The sequence below is a fragment of the Pleurotus ostreatus genome (assembly GCF_014466165.1).
Source record: "Pleurotus ostreatus strain PC9 chromosome Unknown scaffold_4, whole genome shotgun sequence".
In the NCBI taxonomy this organism is placed as follows: domain Eukaryota; kingdom Fungi; phylum Basidiomycota; class Agaricomycetes; order Agaricales; family Pleurotaceae; genus Pleurotus; species Pleurotus ostreatus.
Genome location: NW_023503159.1, coordinates 1147847 through 1169201, shown reverse-complemented (window position 1 = coordinate 1169201; position 21355 = coordinate 1147847). Strand labels below are relative to the sequence as shown.

Here is a 21355-nt window from a genome sequence, read left to right as displayed (position 1 = left end):
TTATATTTCTTCTATTATATTATCTTCATCGTCGCTGTCCTCTTTAGGGGCTGCCTCGATTGCTTTACTCTTAGGAGGGGAGACACCCGCATCAACTCCAACCTCATTGTCGTTATCAACCTCATCTATGGAGTGCGAAGGCTCGTCGCCCTTGAGAAGCTGGACCAGGCGTTCGATATGTTCCGAAATCTGGTTACAACATTCGCCTCTGTCAGCGGGTATCCTGAAGACCTTAGACGAATGAATACCTTATCAACGGTTTCGCATTCATGCGTTGCTCTAACGATCTCATATGTCCCGTGTTCACGGAGGTAGTCTCGTCCCCACCGCGTATGACAAAGCAAGAGCAGAGTTTCTACGTGTGTCAGGCGGATGGAGGGATCTGCTTCGCGAGTTTTTGTCGGTGGGAGAAATTGTAGAGAAGAGAGTAAGCGTTCTTGATCCTTCGAAATCCGGAAGATAATCAGAAGCATCAGTTTGACTTGTGAATATGACTTACATCTAGATCAAATTCTTCAGGACCAGCCAACGGTAAGAGGAGATACGGAAGTGCATCAATTCCTGGAGCCTCAATGGTGGAAGGAGGCACTTTGATTAAAGTATCTTCGGGGCTGAGGAACGCGCGGTGGCCTGGAACATGGAAAGCACAATTCCTTGACCATTCAGTCGTATGTAATGCTTCGCGAGGCACCCGAGGGGAATACTTACTTCATCGTCGAGGCTACACCACCTCTTCGTATTTTATCCTTGTGCTCCGTGAAAGGCACTATTTTTGCGAGGGGGTACTCCGTCCGCCCGTCAACGCTGGAATAAGGCTGGAAGAAGAATATGCGACCGGCGGGAGACTACAAAGTATAAGTTGATGTAGAGTTTAATTACGAGATCGCCTACCGTGGTGATATTGGCGAAAACGCTGGCAAGGAAGTGGAGATCTCCTTTTCTCGGTCGTTTCGATAGATCACCAGATGGATCGGTAGCGGAAGCTTGAACGAACGCATCCACCAGCAAAGGAAGAGCTAGTCGTTCTTGGGGCTCGCCTTGTGGATACGGAAGAGGAGCAGGAGATGTGCCACTTCGTGAATTAGTGGGATAAGGTCCAATCATCGGCACAGACAGGGAGAGCAGGGTAGAACAAGGACCAGACGATGCAGTCAAGTTAGATAGTAGCATTGATGCAAGATCCGCGAGGGTGGAATCGGGACTCTAGCAATCCCCATGAATATTAGGTCGACGGGGACGTACAACCTCAGAGGGACGTACAAGAATGTAGGAGACAAGGAAGTTGAGGAACAACGGCTCGGATAGCGCTGGTACCAGGAGAGGTGAGTCGGACAGGTTCACGAGAGCGCGGAACGCGTCGTGAGCTACGGCCTTTTGCTTCAATCAGCGTTATGGACGAGTTGACTTGATGGGGCCCACGAACCAGCTGATCCCGACATAAGAGCTTCAGATCGCGGATCACTTCCTTTTCTTTCGATTTTTGCAACCCCCCGCCTTGCAGGCCGGTGAAGAATATGGCTCGATGCGGCGATTCTTTTGGAGTCTGAGGAAGAAGATTAGATAAAGCTATTTGGCGAACTTGGGGGTTTTTGTCGCGGAGAAAAGGAAGGAGCTGCGTTGATTTCAGAACATTTATTCATCCAGACAACAACATCCCCTCACCTCTCGCAGCTGGCCCTCCATCTTGGAGTAAGTTTGTACAAAAGGCTCTTGATTATGATCTTGAAAAGCAGTGCGGTCGGCCCGCCTTCAAACTCTTTGCCCTTAAAAGGAAATCTCCGGTTTCAGGGACTCAGGGGCTTCCATGAAAGCTTTCGTTTCTGGCGGCAGAGAGGTAGGAACTTTGATACTTTAGAAAGTAGATGGTGTCTAACAGTGTCTAACAGACCAGCGGGAGAAATCTCTTAGCCGTTTTAATATACCGAGTACGCTTTCAAACAGACCTCTGCACTGAGTTTGAGGCCGAATGCACCGTTCTCGACGTGCGATCCAACAAACGTGCGATCCAGCAAAAGTATCACGACCTCCATAGTTGAGCGCCGATGACATGATATAAACATGACTACCCTACCGCTGCTCAGCCATACACTAACTCTGTCGAAACTAAATACTGCAAGGGCGATCGCCCAGAAGCTAAGGTACTCGCGACCCTGAATGTCTCCTGAGTACGAAGCAACTTACTTCTTGCGAGTTACAGAGGCGATGTCCATAGTTTTGTGTACAGGTCTTCAGCGATATGGAACGCCCTGGCCTTGAAGCAAACCAGATACACCTATTGGCTGACAACGCACCGTGGCTGGCTTGTTTTGAAGTTGCCCGGATTGTTTGGCTCCGAATTTCTCAAAAATTGGTATAAAAGTCGAACACACCCGTCATCCGCTCTTCCAGCTTTCGTTCTAACCACCATCACAAACTATTCCACACAACTTGGCTGGCCATGTTCAACTATCTCGCTCTCGCTTTTTCTTGCACTTTCATCATGGCGGTTTTCCTCCCTAGCTGGACTGGGTCTAGTCTCGCTCTGGCTGCTTCGCTACCTCAGCAGCTCAACGTCGAGAGGAGGATCACTATGTTCTCGGACGAAAACGCGCTGGAACGCAGGATCGTCTGGAACCCTGAGATTACGCAGCCCAACCGCCGAACGCTTTGGAACAGAAATACGACGGCGACCATATCATGGTTAGTGAATCTACTCCCCGCCATTGACCAAAGCTTAGAAATCGTTACAGGAACGCAAGTGCCATACCTAAAGGCGCTTACGAACAGAAAGGCAAGGTAGTGCTTGGTTGGTTGAACCCGAATCTAGGCGGGGGCGAACATCTTAACATAGGTAACTTAACGGGCTCTTCTTGCTTTACTTTAGAAGCCGTATAATTGACGGCTGCTCTTTATTAGAACATCCACTTGCTCATGGGTTTAACCTGAGAGACGGCCGCGTCCAGATCACTGTGCCGCAGGTAGGTACTTCGTCCACAGTATTGCAGACATGCTCACTCACGTTTCTTAGGTGGCGCCGCGCGATGACTACATCGTTGTCCGTGAGTGCATTCAAATCGTTCATCGTTGTTGAATATGTTTGACTAACAGTGAATGTAGTGTTTGGCGATTCTGGGAATGCCAGTCCGAACTTCAGCATAGTCTGACGATTGTATCTGGTCATGTATGTTTGGGCTATGGGTGATCAATAAACCGCTAAAGTTGCAAACCCCGTTGGATCCGGATTACTTGCGCGATCAGCGCTTCGACAACTACTAGCCCTTTGCGCACTGCTGGATCTTTTGAAACCACTGACAATACTTTCCAAGTTGGTCTAACAAAATCCGCTCTAGGCTGGTTAGTTCTTGCGCGTTTGACCCCTTGCTTGAATGCCTACACATGATTCAGTATAACCTAGACTTGTTGGACAGTGCCTTGTACGGTGATGACGGTCGCAGGGCACTGTATGAAACATCTGGTCGGTAGAGCCTTCAAGCCGGCTCCGAAACTCCACACACCCCACGACCTGATGTTCGTGAGAATAAGATACCTTTTGCTTTGTCAGCGGAGGAAGAAAAATTTGGAGGTGTCAGAGCAGAGCCACAAGCTCTTTGATAGCAAACCACCACCACCCCCAACACCCCATCTTCGTATCCCATTAGATTCTTCAAATCAGACACTCTTTTTTATCATATTCGAGAAAAGAGTACTAGCTTGAACGACGATAATATGACAAATGGAATTGTAAACGGCAATACTGGCATTGAGAGCCAGTTCGGTACGAGTTTTTGTTCTTATTTTTGACAGCATATTGACCGGAATCCAGCTACTCTTGGGCTCAGCAAGTCCGCTTATGTTCCCCCTCACATGCGGAACACCCAGCGTGCCGCATCTTTCTCATCTTCAAATGGGTACGTCGCCAACGAGTCATTTTACCAGCGCATCGAAGCTAACTTTTCTTAGAAACGACTGGACCGATTCCCGTTCTTCTACCCCACCTCCCGCTCGAGGCGGCTACGGTGGTACTTTTGAAAGAGGTGGACGAGGCAATGCCTTCTCTAGCCCTCGCAGCGCCAGCCATAGTGATTGGGCCTCGCGTGGACCGACTCCGAACGGCAACTCTCCCAGAGACTCACCTGCACCAAGGGAGAGAGAGACGTTTGGCTTTGGCACATGGAGAGATGGCTCCCACATCCCAGGCGGACGCAACATGCGCATGGAAAAAGAGCTCTACGGTGAGCTCAACGACCCCAGCAAGCAACAAACCGGCATAAACTTCGAGAAGTACGACGATATCCCAGTCGAGGCTACTGGTGCTGGTGTCCCAGAGCCGGTCCTCGAATTCTCCAACTCTTCTCTTGATCCCGTCCTCTTAGAAAACATTGGCTACGCTAGATATACTGTTCCCACCCCAGTACAAAAGTACTCTATTCCTATCGTTGCCAACGGGAGAGATTTGATGGCCTGCGCTCAGGTAAGCATATATCTTTGAACTAATTCGTATTATAGCTGACGTATCATGCAGACCGGTTCAGGCAAGACTGCTGGCTTTTTGTTCCCGATCTTGTCTGCCTCCTTCCACAATGGCCCTCGCCCTCTGCCCGATAATGCGAACGCGGGATATGGTCGCTCTCGCAAGGCCTATCCCACTGCCCTCATCCTGGCACCAACTCGTGAGCTTGTCTCCCAGATCCACGAAGAAGCCCGCAAATTTGCGTATCGTTCGTGGGTCAGGCCGGCCGTCGTCTATGGTGGTGCTGATATCAATCAGCAACTCCGGTTGATCGAGCGTGGCTGCGATCTTCTTAGTGCCACCCCCGGACGTCTTGTCGATCTCATCGAGCGCGGGCGCATCAGTCTTGCGAACATCAAGTACCTCGTCCTCGATGAAGCCGATCGCATGCTTGATATGGGTTTCGAGCCTCAGATCAGGCGGATCGTCCAAGGAGAAGACATGCCCGACGTCAACGACCGTCAGACTCTCATGTTCAGTGCCACCTTCCCTCGCGATATCCAAATGCTCGCCAAGGACTTCCTGAAGGATTACGTCTTCCTCAGTGTTGGCCGTGTTGGAAGTACCTCTGAGAACATTACCCAGAAAGTCGAATACGTTGAAGACAATGACAAGCGCAGTGTCCTCCTTGACCTCCTCGCTTCTCAGGCTAAGGCTGAAGACCTCGGCCTTACTCTCGTCTTCGTAGAGACCAAGCGGATGGCCGACATGCTCAGCGATTACTTGATGTCCAACAGACTCCCTGCGACGAGCATCCACGGTGATCGTAGCCAGAGGGAGCGTGAAATGGCTCTCCAGACATTCCGCACAGGCCGTACTCCCATTCTTGTCGCAACTGCCGTCGCCGCCCGTGGCTTGGATATCCCCAACGTTACTCACGTCATCAACTACGACTTGCCTAGCGATATCGACGACTACGTCCATCGCATTGGTAGGACAGGTCGTGCTGGAAATACTGGTATCAGTACAGCATTTTTCAACCGTGGCAACAAAAACATCGTCAGGGAGTTGGTCGAGCTATTGAGAGAGGCTAACCAGGACATTCCACAATGGCTTGAGAGCGTTGCTCAAGAGGCATCCTTCGGCGGTGGAGGCTTCCGTGGCGGCTCTAGCAGAGGCCGTGGGCGCGGACGCGGCGGCGCTTCGAGGGACTTCAGGGCCAGTGGCGGCGGCGGCGGATTCAGCGGCGGCCCTCGATACAACAACGCCAGCAACGGTGGTGGATATGGCGGCGGCCCTGGGGGATACGGCGGTGGAATGAACGGTGGAGGTTACCCTGGCGGCGGAAACAATGGCTGGTGGTAAATCCGCAAACTGTTCGTTTCAGCTACCTCGGTGTCTTCCTATGACCTTCCATGATCCCCAGGCTCAACCCTCTATGCTCACCTATGTTCCCTTCTGACGACTCCTCATGAAGACTTCTCTCTTACTCATCCTTCTCGCTCCATGCGCTGCTCTGAACTGTATTTGAACATCGTCTCGTCTCGTCATCGCCAATGCTTTGCTCCTCCGGCCAACTTTCCCGTCCCATTCAACTCTATCCCGGCCTTGTATTACCGCTTAATCACTCACGTCCAATGTTGTTATACGTTTCATCAAGGCCGCACGCTGCAACTCAGCAAGTTTCGCTAGACGAGCAAAGTCTCCACCTCTCCTAATCATCGGTTTCCGACATCAGTCATCATATTCTGCAACGTTTACATTTTTACCAATCGAGCTTCGCGATACGCAACACAATATCACTGATACCCCAGCACCCTACGATATCCCTTAGATGTATTGCGAACATGTGTGTCAAGATGTGGACGTTATTCGTTATGGACTGATGCATTTACCATACCATACTTTACAACCCTCTTCATAGATTACGATACGAGACAAGTCCTATCTGTTAGTAGAGCATCGCATATTTTACGCCCTTGTATTCTTGAGTCTCATAATCGAACTCTCGGTTTCCATTCCCCAAAGTCTCCTGTCGTCCCGCAGGGGTGGCAAAAAGTGTGCGAAATGAGTCTTTGGCCCGGATATCGGCGTCACGCCAGTGCATCTGCATTCGTGATCTTTACATCCATCACCGTCCCCCGCACCGCAGAATAACATACAAGGAGTGCTATCCTGTTGCGCTGACTCTTGAGGAGGATCTTTGACTCTAAGCTGTTCTTCACATTCATTCAAGCCATAACGTTATATCTGTCACTTCGACCACGTCAGCCCCATCCATTTCAAAGAAAGAAGTGGTCCTTCGATTGACGAAAATTTCAACCGTCAAGCTGGCTTCTGCTGGACTCGGTATGTGGCTCTGACTTCGCTGTATGTGGTTTCTGAGGCTTACACAGCGCATAACTGTCGGTTCTTGCATTTGCGGTGCTATAGCATACGACCCCCTCGATTCCGACAATTTTCCCGAATAATAGATTCTCCCAGGCTAGCATACTGAATATGTACCGCTCATCGTCACCCGTCTTCGATGCGTCCGAGCTTTCTGCTCTCCGACGGGTCAAGCCGCTGCCCAAGCGCCGACGCACGTCTACATCATCTGACGACCCCGCCTCCGAAACCTCCAGCAACGACATTATCCCGCCGCTGATGGAGCATCTTGAGTCCTTGAAGGCGAAGATTGCGATCGGCGCGTCGGTCGACGAGCTGCGGCCGCATGCGGAGTCGCTGACTGCGTATTTGCCCATGGGCGCTGCGGGGGTAGAGGAGAGACTGCTGAGGCAGCTGGAAGAGCGGGACGCTAGGGCTAAGGAGGAGTCTCTCAGTGAGGACGAGCATGGAGACGGGGATTATGTGGACCATCTTCAGCAGCCTGGAAATACGAAGAAGAGGAAGGTACCAGCGCATGTAATTGGTTCGCCCCGCGGGCCGGACCGTGCTTCAGCTCAGGCGGGTGGCGATGATGAGGCAGGGGAGGGGAGCATTGGTGAAGATGGGAACGGAGAGAGGGGAGCAGGCGGTGATGGCCCCTCAACGTTCGCGGTGCCACTTAGCATGTTGGCTCGAAGGCGTGGAAGATTATCAGCAGCGACAGTCGCGGGCCTGAAGCATAAGGAATTGCTGAAAAGTCGGAAGCGTCAATTAGCCGCCGTCCTTGGTGCGCTGTCTGTTGGAGATACCCTTGCTCTGGATCAGGCTCTATCTACGACCTACCCTCTGAACTCGCCGATGTACGATGACCCGAAGGGCACCAGCAAACCCCCACGCATTCGCCTTTCTCAACGGAAGGGACCCAGGCTTGGGAGAGCAGCCAGGCATGCCATGAAGTTCCGACATCCAGACAGTGTCCCCCTTCCAACCTGTCAGTTCACATTCAACTGTCCCAGCGCAAGTGAGTCTTTGGCATCTTTACCTGTTCCCTTTCTTGCCGCCACAATTTGGCTGGGTCTGGATAGGCAGCTGAATTCACCTACTCCCCAAACCGGAGACACAGTTTGTTGACGATTTCGATTGGTTGTTCAGCTGCGGAGCGCCTTGCTGCGACGAAGGAGGAGGTCGCGATGCTGCGCAAGCGGTTCGAGGCTGAGCTGGCGAAGCAAGCTTTGAAGGCGGCGAAGATGGCTGCGACGGAGCGACGCAAAGCATCACCAAACTCCAAGTCGGCACGGTCCAAAAATTCGGAACGAGCACAACGACGCCCTCGGACGTTGAATGCACCACCACCACCGTCTCAGCAAGCGAACGACAAGGGCAGTGATCATGATTCCCTTGGATCTGGAGGTAAATCTAGAAAGTCGAAGAAGAAGAAGCGGTCCGCCCTCGCAAACGCGTCAAACCCGCATCATCTGCGCAACTACGTTCCTTCTCGATTGCCAAATGCAGCCCCGCAAGTGGCGCACAACAATTTCCTGTCTCCTCCTCCTCTTCGTTTCCTTGCTGCCGATGTCCCTCCGCGCCGAAGAAATAAAGAGAACGCCTCGGTTCCTTCGACCCAGATTGCGAATGCTGCCGACGAATGGATTTGCGCGCTATGCGAATATAAGCTATTCTACGGTGACGAGCACGAGTATCGTACGGCCATCAAGAATCGAAAGAAAGTGCTGAAGAGAAGGAGAAGGGCCCGGGAACGTGCTGCTGCTGCGGCGAGCGGGAAAATCAAAGCCAAGGCACCTGAGAAAACAACACTTCTCGAGGAAGAATATGCGGAGTTCGATCCGTCCATGCCTGAGGAGTTTTCCAACAGTCTCAACCCCCGGTCGCCTTCTTGGAAGGGGGATCCGAACAGACAGGCTGAACGAGTAGAGCGTCAGGATCCAGTGAGGGTATAGACCCCGTTTTACCTCATGATCTTTTAATGCATAATGCATCACCTGTCCCCCTCGTACCTACATTCTCCCGCACGCATTCTTTATAAGAGTGGTTATTTGCTAGTCATTCACACACACGCCTCTACATGTACACCACAATCGGATTCTAATCTAGTCGTTCCTTCCTAGAGTACAGATCCATGGTGCGAGATTCAAGAAGTTTGCCCCTATTCGGACGACCCATGTGTCCCACTCACCGTTGTTCGGGCCGGCTTCAGTCTTGTTGCCCTCGATGCTGACCTCCTGAGACGAGCACAAAGTCTGAATTCTGGAAAAGAGTGCCCTGCTAGTGTGAGTATCTCTGCGTGCACTTTGCCATCGCTTCTGCCGAGCTGACAATCGTGGATCAAGCAGACAGTTCGTTACGGAACTACGCTGAATTTTGCGAGATTTCGTTTGGGCACGCCCCACTTTACGTTCTACGCAGAACGGTCCCAGTATCAGTGAGTGGGCTTATCCGTGATGCTTTCGTGGCTTGGCATGAGGACGGATGGCTTCGCTGAAGCCGATATCCGTCTCTCGTTCACAGTCACGGACTGCACGCGGTGGAGGATTTGAGCTAACTTTGTGGCCCGTTTGCAGTCCCTCGCCTCGACGAAGTCGCTGCTTACTCAAGCAGACACGCCCTGAGGGTACTGGCGGCGAAATAAAGGCTGGACGAGTCGCTGCTTAATTTACGCCACAATCATGTCTTCAGACAATCGATTCATGTATTCCCAACCGCAGCCCCAGGCGATTGCGACCAATTACGACTACTCGAGCTATCCCCCGCCCACACACGCTGCAGCTCCGTACGAAAACGGCCAGATACACCCGTCGCAGCAGAGGCCGCCCTTGCGTTCTACGTCTTCGTCGCAGCCTCACTCGCCGACGCAGCCCACTCATTTTCACCAGCCACAACCACAACCCACGTACTCTAATCAGAGTCAGACATACGCACCTGCTCCCTACATTTCTCAGTCTCAGTCTCAATGGACGGCTCAGGGATGGTCCTACAGCCCTGTCTACCCCCCACAACAACCGCCCCCGCCTTCGGAACCGTCGTACAAATCCGAGCCTCAGTATAATGGCTCGCCAACGAGTCGAATGGATACACGAATGGATGCGCGAATGGATACGCGAATGGATACACGAATGGATACTCGACCAAGTTCACCGCCTGAACAACGAGGTTATGCCCCTCCTCCTCCTCCTCCCAATCCAAACCCTCCCAGGGTCACTGAAGACAGACCGCCGCCGCCCCCTCACCACGCTCATCATTCGTCTCAACCGCCACCTCCGCATCAGCCAAATCATCAACCGCCTCATCAACCTCCGCATCAACCTTCTCACCAACATTCTCAGCAGCAGCATCAACCACCGCTGCCACAGCACCATCTGCCGCATCCTCCACCAGCTCAGCATCAGCAACACCAAAACCATCAACAACATCCTCACCAACCACATCACCAGCCTCCCGCCCATGTGTCCCAACCCCCGCCAAGCCATGCAGGACTTCCGCCCAAAAGGCTCAGAGAAATGGACTCACCTCCCATGGCTTCGGCGCCTATGCCCCCTCCACCTATTACACCAATGGGTCCTCCACCCCATGGCCTCGATTTTAGAAAGGTAGGTATTAAAATAATGGCCGAATCAGATACTCACTAATTCGTACCCATTCTGCAGCTGTTCGAGTCGTATGAGCTTATCATCCGTACCGGTGACTCTCTTTCAAGGAGCTCTGCACCTGGCCGTCCTTTCCCCTTGGATGCTATTGACGAGATGCTACAGTCTGCCACGTATGGCGTGCAGATCTTCGAATCAACATCAAACCTTCCCGCTTCTCCCGCCCTCAGCGAGGTCCGCCCACCATCGGAGGAACAGCCTCCCCCAGAACCACAGCAGCCACCGCAGGAGCCAACAACCAATGGAACCACGCCAGCGGCAAAAAAGCAGGTACGGTGGAGGAATATCGGGCCGTCGACGCGTTTACTGACGGTGCACAGAAGACGGAGGAACCCTCCCAAGACGGGCAAACATGCTTGGGATGCAAAGCTACCTCAACACCGGAGTGGCGTCGGGGCCCCATGGGTAAGGCCAATCGTCTCTCGCATTGATAGGACCTTGTCGCTTATCAATTGCGGGTACGCTAAGGTCCGCGTACTTTGTGCAATGCTTGTGGTCTGGTTTATGCCAAGATGGTATGCTCTACCATTTAAGTACATCTCGAATGCCTAGCTAACTCCGAGCCAATGGTAATAGATAAAGAAGCGCACTCGTGAAAGCCTCCGAGCTAACGGAAAGACCAACGGTCAGAACGGAGCAGCATTCAATGGTAACGGCGATGATGGCGCGTCCAACGGGGAGGAAGAGAGCGACAACGAATCCTATGCCTCTCAGGACCACAAGGATGCGTAATCTCTTCAAGCTCAGGCCCCAGGGCGCCGGCTGCCTTCTAGATCGTGAGATTGTGTGTAAGAATCCTTGATGATGCTCTCAGTATATTCGCTTAGGCTAGCTATCGTAGAGCGTTGACGTTGTGTTGTTTAGTACTCGCTTTGAGTTTCGGGTTGCTCGTATTTAAACCAGATGCCAGCATTTAGTATCTTAGTATCTTATTTCTGGTCGCTATAGATGTCATGTATCTTCGTGTATGTCTCGCCTACTCGCATTGTACAGCCTGAAGCTCGAGTTCTGCGCTTGGTGTCATCGAAATACCAACACAGCAAGAGGGCATGTGGATGTCGCATTGGGGGTACCTTTGATACTTCGGCGAATCCAATTTTACGTAGCAGTCCGTAGACTGTAGTATTCACTCTGCGAAACTGACTAGTCCACCCTTTCTTTAACCTGCCAGTACTATTGCGGTGGAGGTAAGTAGTCGGTCTCGTATATAAGATGGATCCGTTACACATGAACGATGCTAGAGTTCAAACTATCGGAATCCCCGACGTGGATCGCCACAACCAATCGGCCTCCAATACGGCTGCATCCTGTGGGAAAACCTCCTTCATCATCCCGTACCAGCCATCCTCGTCCTCTTCGATTTCAAAAGTCAGCCAGGTAGCCTTCAGGGCCTCCCACGATGACGGCATCCAGCCCGCGTACTCCCAGTCAATCAAGACCAATGGTCCCGCAGATCCTGATCGCCACATCTCCAGTCCCCCAGGTAACATTATGTTCTTGGGAAGTATATCTCCGTGACAAAACACGATATCGACGTCCTGCCGTTCCACCAGCGGGAGTATAGCAGGACGGAGGGTATCTGCGTGGCGCGGGAAGTCCAGACCGAGCCAAACTTGCTCGAAGAACTCCCGTGAGGAATAAATGATTCGCGGGTCGTCTTCCCAAAGCCAAGGGATACGCGGGTCACGGATTGGTGTTTCCATCGCAGAAGACATGGCGGGGTGGCGATTCTTTGTCTGCTCTTGTAAATCATTAAGTCGCATCCTCAATTCAGCGACGATCTTGTCTTTGTCAGAGGGGGTGAGACTCTCCCATATGTCCGCAGCGCAAACGCCGTTAATCCGGGTCATCAGAACGTACGTCATGTCTGAGGCTTCCACATAGTCGATGAGCCGGGGGGCCTCCACACCCCGGAATGACTCGACGATACGGAGAGCTTGGGCCTCATTGGGATTCGGGTAGCTTGAAGTCTTCATGATGATGTTAAAGGGAAGGCGGTAGACGTTGTACTGGATCTGGCAACCACAGAAGGCGGATATCCTGGTGGCTAGTTTGAATAGTCTAGCCTTGAAGCCTCCGGGCAAGAGAGAGAGGATGGTCTTGACGAGTCGCCCTGCCGGCATCGCTATAGGGAATTCCGTCAAGTGTCTGATTCCTCGTATAAAGTGTCACGGACAGTACCTGGTACAATGACAGTGGAATTTTAAATGTGGGCAGACGGAGGACGCTTTTACGTGAATGGTAGTGGACACACCGCGGTATACACATACACAACGGCCTGAAAGTAGACTAGTCAGCGCCCTCAGGCTGTCAGATCTCAGTGGCAGACGCTGAGGCGCGACCGGGGGCCACAATCCCGCAAGCATGTCAGTATGAACAGTGGCGCGACTATCACGTGATCGTTAGAAGGAGTCACTGACTTTAACTTGGAACGGATTAGCGCCCCATTGACTAGTAGTTGACTGTCCATCCAGCTCGGCTGTAGGGCTCCAGGGTCCGTATCAAGGTCAACGACTCGAATGATCACCAAGTATACGTAGTTTCCTGCAGCCTGCGCTGCCCAACCTACGCGCTAAAATCTTCCTCGCATTCTTCACGGCCGACGTCTCGTAGAACAACTACCGCGACATTACCAGCACCCGACTGACAGGAGTACATCGTGTTTACCGGCACTCCTATGTACGGTGCACAGACGACAGACCCGATGGAAAACAATACCACAGAGAAAGAGGGGGATAGATTGAGAACGACACTATCCCGAAGTATTCATGAAAAAACAAGCTTTCACAGTACTGACAGTAATCGCACTCACCTTGACGAACCCTCTATAGGAGCATCGCATGGAAAGATGTGATACTGCGACTCAAGTCTACAAGGCACGAACGGCCACAACGACGCACGCGAAGGAGCATGCGCGAGACCATCTGCCCAAACATTAGATATTCCAACAGACGCTCCTTTACGGATGTCTTTATCATGAACTATATATATATACTACTGTTCATGTTGTTATTGTTAGTCATTGATATTTTGCCTTGCTATCTTCCACTTTTATCCATTTCTTGTTGAGTGAACCGTCGACAGCGTTTGCGTTTCGATCACATTCTTTTCAGGTCGCAATAGTCGAGTATTGTACTGTGGGTATGACGGACGCCCACCGAATACGACCTCAGGCGAAGGCAAAAGACTTAGGTGAATATCGTTGACATTTATACTGTCTTACAACTTTGTACAGCCTGTGCGGTGATATTGTCTGGAGCATATGGGAGGCCTCTTCAGTTTCAACGTCAGGACCAAGTCAAATCTAGGACGTTTGACCATCCGTCGTCGTTGGAAAAATAAATTCCGGTCATCTGGAAATGAGTCTTGCATCATGTATAATCAGGCTCCTGGGTCCGCATTATGATATTTTTGTCGCTCACAGTATCGTCATCAGAAGTGCATCGCCAGGCATTGGACTTGAAGGCTCTGAAAGCGGCCTCGAACTTGGATTCTACAGAATGTCTCCATCAATAATCCCCACCAGTTAGGAAGCAAGATTGTTACATACTGAATGTAGGTTTACCGACGCTAGATGAGAAAACGGACAGGCCGTTGATTGGTACGTTATCGGCTGGCAAGTATTCCTTGGGGGTGATGTCGCTGAGTGAAATCGCGGAAGCGCAATCTTGATAAAAGAACTTACTCGGACAATCCAGTGTTTCCACCCTTCACGGGTAACTTCCTCGTACACGCCGGGTTCCCACCAAGTGTTGGTGTTGAAGTTTGGATCAGACCAATGGTCCTTTAACCGCACCGTCAATCAGTCGTACAGGTTCGATGCCAACGATCCGCACATAATAATCCTTGTAGTCGACGGAGTAATCGACCCCCGTGGAATCCTGTAGCCCGTGTAATTGGAACCTGTCCAAGCTAAAGTCGGTCGAGTATTGAGCACTAAATGTGTATTGCTCGTTCCCGTTGTTATTGAACATCTGCATGTCTTGCTCGAAGTCGATAGAATCTGTACAAATCCAATCAACAACCCTCGTATCGTCGTAGAGTGAACATACAGCTATAGGTGGTACCAGACTGCGAAACCACGCCGCGCGGTTGGTATGACACTAGTTTCATCGAAGGGTCGGCGTGGCTCCCTGTCTGGTTCCAATCGACGAAGTAGTATCCACAGTACCCGCTGGTGGGACCGAGATATCGCGGGGCACCGTTGGAGGAACGCAGCAGGCTGCCGCGGTCGATGGCCACAGTATAGACGACACCCCCTGCACCGGTAAACTCAGACGAACTCATGCCCCTGCAGTCGACCCCCGTGGCGTATGCGTAAAAGTCCGTGTACCAGTTCAAGTCATACTTCTGAATCAAGGACGGATCGGAAGTCTCGACACCGTATTGGCCGTCCGAACGCCAGGCTAGCCAAGTGATCGAAATACGTGCGGTATTATCGAGGACGCCCCTGCGACGCGGTGGTTAGTAGGGATTGAAGAATCAGAGACGACGGTTTACTTTTTGAAACCAATGACCCCGCTAGGCGGATCAAGCACAGACGCCATGGGTTTCATGCTCTGTACTGTGGCCACAGCGTACGAGATGGACGTTATTGCTTGCTCGTCAGGTTCAACGGCTGCCAAAGACACTGAGAAGGATCCCTTTTCAGGCAGCTTTGCGTCTTTGCCCACAGCATTCCGCGCTATCTCCTGGACCTTGGCTTTGCTAGGAACGTTGTTCGGGGCAATATGAACCAGGTCGTTCACCCTGAGGCACGGTAAGATGTCTGCGCATTGTCAAGAAATGACGACGGTGCGTACGTGTACACCAGGAGAGGCAGCCCTTTGGGCACCTCCAGACTTGGGATATCGATGGGCGTCTTGGTGACCTTGTGGATAGTCTCCAAGAACGCGCGACTGGGCGCAAAGAAAGCGAGAACTGTCTTGGATCGCATCCATTGGTCGATTTCTCCTTCGGAGAGGTTGTGATCCTCGCCTGCGATGGCAAGAACCGCAATATGCGTGCCTTTCTTCTTGGGCTGGTGACGGGCGTTAGTGGGGTGCTCGCTAGGTAGAAAACACGGCGACTTACGTCGGGGACGGAGTCGACTTGCTGGACGTCGAAATTGCTAGCGCGTAAGGCTTTCACAAAGGTGCCGGAGTGAGAGCCCACAAGAGCAATTGGGATCTTGGTGAGGTCAGTCATTGTTGCGCAGAGATAGAAGGGCGGGTGCTGAGAGTGAAGTGCAGGGAACGGACGATTCCAGCGTCCTCACTGCCGTGTTATATCCTCCAACGTTGTTCACATGTCCACCTACTTCTCGCAGTATTCTGATTGAGAGTCAAACTGTGGTCATGCTGTTACCGTAGAGGAACATGTTTCTATAAAGAAGTCCCCATCCAGAGTGATTACTCTAGAAGTAAGATCGTTAAACTCGTACCCCACACGAGATTCAACCAAGTGACTCGCCTGTATGAAAGCTAGCTACGAACGTGTGCCTGCTGTGTAGTCAACGTGGACAGCAGAATCGTTTGTGAACCTTGGACTGGCTTTCGAAGGAGACCAGCATCGTTCACATGAATCAATGGAACGGTTCTGTTCTCAAAGTCGAAGTCAAATTCCAAGCTCAGTAGATGCTCGGGCGTCACCTGCGAGACGTATCCTAATCTCGAGTAGAGCGCTGGTTCGAGAGCCTAGCGACGATCATCCAAAGTTGGGCGGGCGCCAAATTTGAGTCTCCCTTTTTCTGACACTCCTCGACTCAAAGGCGACGACGACGACAGCATATCCGTTTCGCGAAACAGCCGCTCACATTTGTGTTTGCCTCTACGCGGCTCCCGAAAGGTCGCGTTATCCGCTAATGGCCCGTTCTGCCGCCCCGAACCCTACCACCCGAAGCTCGTATCGATGTGTTTTTGCTACGCATGTTTCTTTCGAGAAATGGGATCATCTACCATCGACTCTACGTTCCATGTAGCTCTTGAAGGAACTGCGGGGTGTTGTGGCCATGGGGCCATCCTGGTACACCATCCTTGTGCGTCGGCCACACTTTTTTTGCTTGGAAAACATGCGTCTGCCGAAGCCGGAGAATGCGAGTAGAGACTTAACATCATTTGTAAAATATTCTGGAATTTACCTCCGTTGAATTCATACTTGGTTGACAAAAGCTTCTGGCTAGGATGCACCTGATGTTCACATCACTGAGTGCAGCTCGACGATTGATTCTCAGTTCATGGCTGTAAATCGCATACAGATGTATAGCTTGGTTAGGCCTGACACCTGCTCATCGCCTTTCATAGGCAGAGCCAATAGTAAGGGGCGCCATAGGAACTCGATAACGGTGAGCGAGTTGTTTCATTTACATAGTAAGAGACGACCTAACTGGCGGCGTAACTCGATCATAGAAATATGTATCTGAGCCTCAAGGCGTTCGCTCTGGCGTTGTTCTTTTAGGATCCTGTAAACCCTCAATCTGACTTCAGGTCGTTCTCAAGCGCCAATTGCCCCACTGTCTGTCAGAGAGCCCCCTCCCCCCCGAGAGACCTTCATCAAGCCTGCTGAAGGTAATGGGAACGCGTACACAACGTGCGTTACCTTTCTTGCGCACTCGAACGGAACTCTCACGTCGCTCCAGCAAGTTAGTCGATTCCAGTCGGTCAAAGGTGATAATCCCGTTCCTTCGGGTCCCCCTCATGCTGATGGATCCTGTACGCGTTCTATTGTACCTGCAGGAGAGGCGTCTCACCTGCCAAAGATACGGGCAAAGCAATGGAGGTGGCAAGGGGGTGGCAAGGGGGTGGCCAAAGCTCGCCATCACGTGACCTCCTATATCCTCAGGAGTGCGCAATTTAAGAACTAGACTTCTTGCCACAATTCTTCTTCACATCCCCTGCTTATCACTCGCCCACAACATGCTCTCTCTATCTATGGAGAGCATAACTGCGACTGCGCAATCCCTTATCAAATCTGCTATCTACAAGGCGGTCTCTGTGACCGTAAAGCTCCTCGCTCCTCAACTCGGTTGCAATTCGCCGGAAATCGTCGACTGCACCAAATCATATCTCCCATTCACCAGAATTCCTCTCTCACTCATCGGCCACATTTTATCTGCTCAGCGCTCCGACCCCGCATTTACCCAACGATGGCTCGCTCTACAATTCCCTACACCAGCTACGAAGACCACCTATGTTCAAATGTCACCGTCCCAAACCTCACATTCTATTGACTATAAAGCTGCCATAGCTGGTGGTCTTCTTCTTGAAATGGGACTATTGGTGGTGTTTACGGTCTGCATCCTAGCGGCTCGTGCTACCCTCCGCCGCTCTACCCTTCGCGCATCTTCTAGGCGTGTGGCAGAACGTCCAGTAGTGCGAGGAAGTTCTTTGGGCGCACGGGTCGCTATCTCGTATTTCCGTTGGATGACAATCGCTCGATTCCTTCTCTTCGTCGTCTTCCCCGCCGTTCCTCTGCTCATTGTAACTCGAATAATTCGAGGATGCATCCGCATAACTCGTGTGACGTGCTTCACCTTCGTGCCATACATACTCATCCAGTTGGCGGCCTTTCTATACAATGCGTGGTCGACTCTCGTATCTGTCTACAATGCCGCACTTTCCCTTGCTATGGATTCCTGTGTCGCTATATGGCATTCACAAGCACTTGGCACCCTCCTCGATGCGACGTCCTGCTGTGCAAAGTTCGCCATAAACTATCAGCACAAGTCTACTCTTGCCCTCGTTGCTACTGCATTGGCCAGACTCATCCCCGACGAGGCGGACTTCGCGACATCGTACCTCTTTTACCACCCTTTTGGGAGCTTCCTTCACCCTACCGTGCTCGCTAACGTGGTCATCCTCCTGCAAGCTATCATCTACTTGCTCCCATCTACACCTTTCTACATTGCGTTCTCCGATGTCGTGGTCGCACGCGTTCAATGCGAACTCGCAACGGCCCTGCCTATTCTTGACCAGCTCGCTCGCCATTATGGGGATCGCGCGCGTCAAGGTCTTCTTGCTCACTGCGCGGACCTCGCCACGCTTTCGCAGACGTACACTCTGATCGTCTCGCATCGTGTCTTCCAGACTTACTTACGGCCTCTACACAACGCGCTCGTGGCGCACTATCATCATCGCATCGAAAGCGCCCAAATTTCATTCTTCTCGTATATCGGCGCATTGACCGTCAAGGAAGAGCTACCGGCCATCCCCCGTTTCCCCGCGAAGGAGGTGCGCGAAATTAAATACGCGGTCTCGCTTGGCGAACGATTGGGGTCTGGTGCATTCGGTTCCGTGTATAAGGCCACTTCTGACAAACTTCCTGGAACCTTGGCGGTCAAAGTATGCGTCAAGAAGAAGTTCATTACTCAGGAGCGACTCTGGCTGGAAGCCAGTATATTGGCGACCATGGGCGGTCACTACAAATCCTTCCCCGAACTTCACGGCTACTATGAAGGCAACTTCGCTTTCAACTTCGTCATGGTGAGTGATACGCCGTTGCTTTTGTTGCATTTTTTAATCACTACTTGCATTTTACTAGAGAGGATACACAGGCGGAACTCTAGAGTCCCGCGTCATGGAAGGCCGTCTTGATATGTCTCGTATACAGCACCTGTCTGCTCAACTCGTAAGTTCAATGCATCCTTCTGCCTATTTTCGCTCACCAATACCCCCCGGAATAGCTTCTTGCTATCCATTTCCTTCACTGCCAAGGTATCATCCATCGCGACATCAAGCCTCCCAATGTACTCCTCGACGGTGACGATAGAATTGTTCTCACCGACTTCGGTGTCTCCCATTGGTTTCCAGAATGCTACGACCAAGATTGGATGGCCTTGAGAGCCTCGTCGCATTACGACTTCCCTCCTCTGAACCCATATCCCGGACACCCCCATCTTATGAGCCCCCTCAACGACAGCGGGTGCACACCAAATTACGCCGCTCCTGAAGTTCGTCTGGGATTGTCTTATTCGTACGGCATTGATTTCTGGAGCTTTGGTGCTACACTTCATTGGATATTCACTGGAAAGGTCAGTCTTACCTCTTCATTCTATCGTGGCGCTTATTTATGCTTTCATTCTTCTCTAGGACCCTGTTGTTGACCCGAAACACGACCTCGTTATCGTGTCGCGACAAAACACGGATCCTACGCGATTCCCAGTGGTCGCCCACAGGTTCTTAGAGCGCGTAAGTCTCCCTCACTTCTGGATTTAGACACCTTGCTGAACGACGCTATATATCCATCAGATCTTGGACTTCAACCCCCGTCTCCGCCTCCGCCTTTCAGCGATGATGAACGACGAGTTCTTCACTGGAATGTGGGTGTTCCGGCCTCGTAGTTCCTCACAAGCTATAATTAATGCTTGTTGTGTAGAGATTGGGAACAACTCGGGCACAGTATGACCCGAGAAATCCCTTCCACCGCTTGAAAACGTCTGTTCGGCTTTTATTACACTCCCTCCCTTCTCTTTCACACTCACGCCCCGCCAAATTTCTCCTCCTTTCTCTCTTTTTCCTTCTCTTTCCCTTCCTTTTTCAGAAAACAAAAAAAGAATAAAAAAAAAGAAATATAAAAAGAAGAAAAAACACAAAAACATTAAAAACGTCACTCTCGTCTGTAGCTACTTTTATACCTTTCTCCTTCTCCTTCTCCTTTGGACATCGCTTGTACAATATCCTCTACCGTATCGAACACCCTCTCAGTACCTACTGTATATACATTCTTCTTTTCTCTTTTCTTACCCCTCAGCCCACCCCCTCCTTCTCCTCTCCTTTCCTCACCACCCTACCACCACCGCCACGCACCGCTACTTACCTCACATCCTCCGACCATGCACCACCTATCGGCAGCTCGACTATCTTAAAGGCCTCAATTATGATGCAGCAAATATCCCCAACTGCATCTGAAAGGGCGCGTCAGGCGACGACGCGTCCAGATATCGCAAACGCCCTCAGATACAAATGATTCACCTCTGAGGGTGACTTTGCCCTTTATACGTGCTCTGTGATCCTCAAGGTTAGTACTACTCTTAGTGCTCACTTCCGCGTCTAACCTGCTCGTAGAAAGTACCCAGGATCATAACGCTCGCTGTCAGCCACTTGTGTTCATCCCCCCATCCCCCATTCCGTCATTCGGGGACTATCGTGCTCCAACCCCCCACGAGCGCACCCCGCGCAGATATTGTGCGTCTAATCGACGCTGCGAAGATATTCGGTCATAACGCTGCACCGCTAAACAATCTTGGGAGCACTTCCCTCGGTGCAGCTGGTTGACAGTTGACGCGCCCTCTGTTTGGTTTCCTCGTGAGTGCCCCGCAAACTACTTCTTTCCTTGACCTAATATATTCATTCCTCAGAAACGGATTATACGAACAGACTATGCCGAACGGTTCAGGCCTCCTTCCCAAGGGAGCCTGGGTCGAAGGCAATTATGCTGGCACGCGTAGTCAAACACTAAACATAAAACATGCAACCCCTTTCCCCGTTGGCGCGTGCCAGCCACATAGTTCTCAAGATAAACTACTCTCAGTTGAACAACAACGGGGAAGGGGAGCAATCAAGAGGGCGACGGTTGTATACCGGGAGGCAGGGAAGAGGGTGCCCTAATGTGGGCGAAGAAGGGAGGAAGGGGCCCGAGGAGGGCAAGGCCGAAGAAGAGGGCGTGCCCCTGGGGCAGGAAGAGGAGGTTTCTTTTTACAGGATTCCGATTGGCGGCTCGACGCGACCCGGCCTGGAAGAATGAATGATTCCAGACATAACGATGGCCCTCGAGTGTTATTCCTTCATGATGGTAAGTTTCGCTGTTTGATTGTAGTATTTTGCGTCTGACAACGAAAATATCTCTCGCAGGAGCGCCAGTCCAACCCGACAGGGGGTAGGAGGACCACCCCTCCTACCCCCTAAGTACTGATCTGTCCACC

At 51.6% G+C, this 21355-nt stretch overlaps 8 protein-coding genes across 8 annotated transcripts; 5 read left to right on the top strand and 3 right to left on the bottom strand.

The window, feature by feature from the left end:
• Window positions 1-1683, bottom strand: PC9H_006202 (uncharacterized protein; the record flags this gene model as incomplete). The annotated part of the gene is made up of 8 exons (XM_036775753.1): window positions 1-189; window positions 249-443; window positions 500-653; window positions 709-845; window positions 892-1203; window positions 1261-1371; window positions 1424-1612; window positions 1663-1683. The coding sequence occupies 8 exons, from the start codon at window positions 1681-1683 to the stop codon at window positions 1-3; spliced, it is 1308 nt and encodes a 435-aa protein (XP_036631772.1).
• Window positions 1684-2479: 796 nt separating this feature from the next.
• Window positions 2480-3143, top strand: PC9H_006201 (uncharacterized protein; the record flags this gene model as incomplete). Its single annotated transcript, XM_036775752.1, has 5 exons — window positions 2480-2679; window positions 2730-2830; window positions 2896-2957; window positions 3008-3038; window positions 3097-3143. 5 exons carry the CDS (start codon window positions 2480-2482, stop codon window positions 3141-3143), a joined length of 441 nt encoding a protein of 146 aa, XP_036631771.1.
• A 562-nt stretch (window positions 3144-3705) lies between these two features.
• DED1 (DEAD-box ATP-dependent RNA helicase) lies at window positions 3706-5794 on the top strand (the record flags this gene model as incomplete). The annotated part of the gene is made up of 4 exons (XM_036775751.1): window positions 3706-3754; window positions 3803-3887; window positions 3940-4450; window positions 4502-5794. 4 exons carry the CDS (start codon window positions 3706-3708, stop codon window positions 5792-5794), a joined length of 1938 nt encoding a protein of 645 aa, XP_036631770.1.
• Window positions 5795-6928: 1134 nt separating this feature from the next.
• Window positions 6929-8754, top strand: PC9H_006199 (uncharacterized protein; the record flags this gene model as incomplete). Its single annotated transcript, XM_036775750.1, has 2 exons — window positions 6929-7817; window positions 7949-8754. The coding sequence occupies 2 exons, from the start codon at window positions 6929-6931 to the stop codon at window positions 8752-8754; spliced, it is 1695 nt and encodes a 564-aa protein (XP_036631769.1).
• A 726-nt stretch (window positions 8755-9480) lies between these two features.
• PC9H_006198 (uncharacterized protein) lies at window positions 9481-11190 on the top strand (the record flags this gene model as incomplete). Its single annotated transcript, XM_036775749.1, has 5 exons — window positions 9481-10401; window positions 10459-10728; window positions 10779-10863; window positions 10927-10973; window positions 11035-11190. 5 exons carry the CDS (start codon window positions 9481-9483, stop codon window positions 11188-11190), a joined length of 1479 nt encoding a protein of 492 aa, XP_036631768.1.
• Window positions 11191-11702: 512 nt separating this feature from the next.
• On the bottom strand, window positions 11703-12581 carry PC9H_006197 (uncharacterized protein; the record flags this gene model as incomplete). Its single annotated transcript, XM_036775748.1, has 1 exon — window positions 11703-12581. The coding sequence occupies one exon, from the start codon at window positions 12579-12581 to the stop codon at window positions 11703-11705; it is 879 nt and encodes a 292-aa protein (XP_036631767.1).
• A 1164-nt stretch (window positions 12582-13745) lies between these two features.
• Window positions 13746-15645, bottom strand: PC9H_006196 (uncharacterized protein; the record flags this gene model as incomplete). Its single annotated transcript, XM_036775747.1, has 9 exons — window positions 13746-13823; window positions 13881-13951; window positions 14009-14084; window positions 14144-14242; window positions 14295-14461; window positions 14511-14908; window positions 14959-15207; window positions 15261-15478; window positions 15532-15645. The coding sequence occupies 9 exons, from the start codon at window positions 15643-15645 to the stop codon at window positions 13746-13748; spliced, it is 1470 nt and encodes a 489-aa protein (XP_036631766.1).
• A 1706-nt stretch (window positions 15646-17351) lies between these two features.
• PKH3_1 (pkb-activating kinase-like protein) lies at window positions 17352-19864 on the top strand (the record flags this gene model as incomplete). Its single annotated transcript, XM_036775746.1, has 6 exons — window positions 17352-18917; window positions 18976-19062; window positions 19118-19465; window positions 19524-19622; window positions 19683-19753; window positions 19810-19864. The coding sequence occupies 6 exons, from the start codon at window positions 17352-17354 to the stop codon at window positions 19862-19864; spliced, it is 2226 nt and encodes a 741-aa protein (XP_036631765.1).
• Between the last annotated feature and the right edge of the window lie 1491 nt (window positions 19865-21355).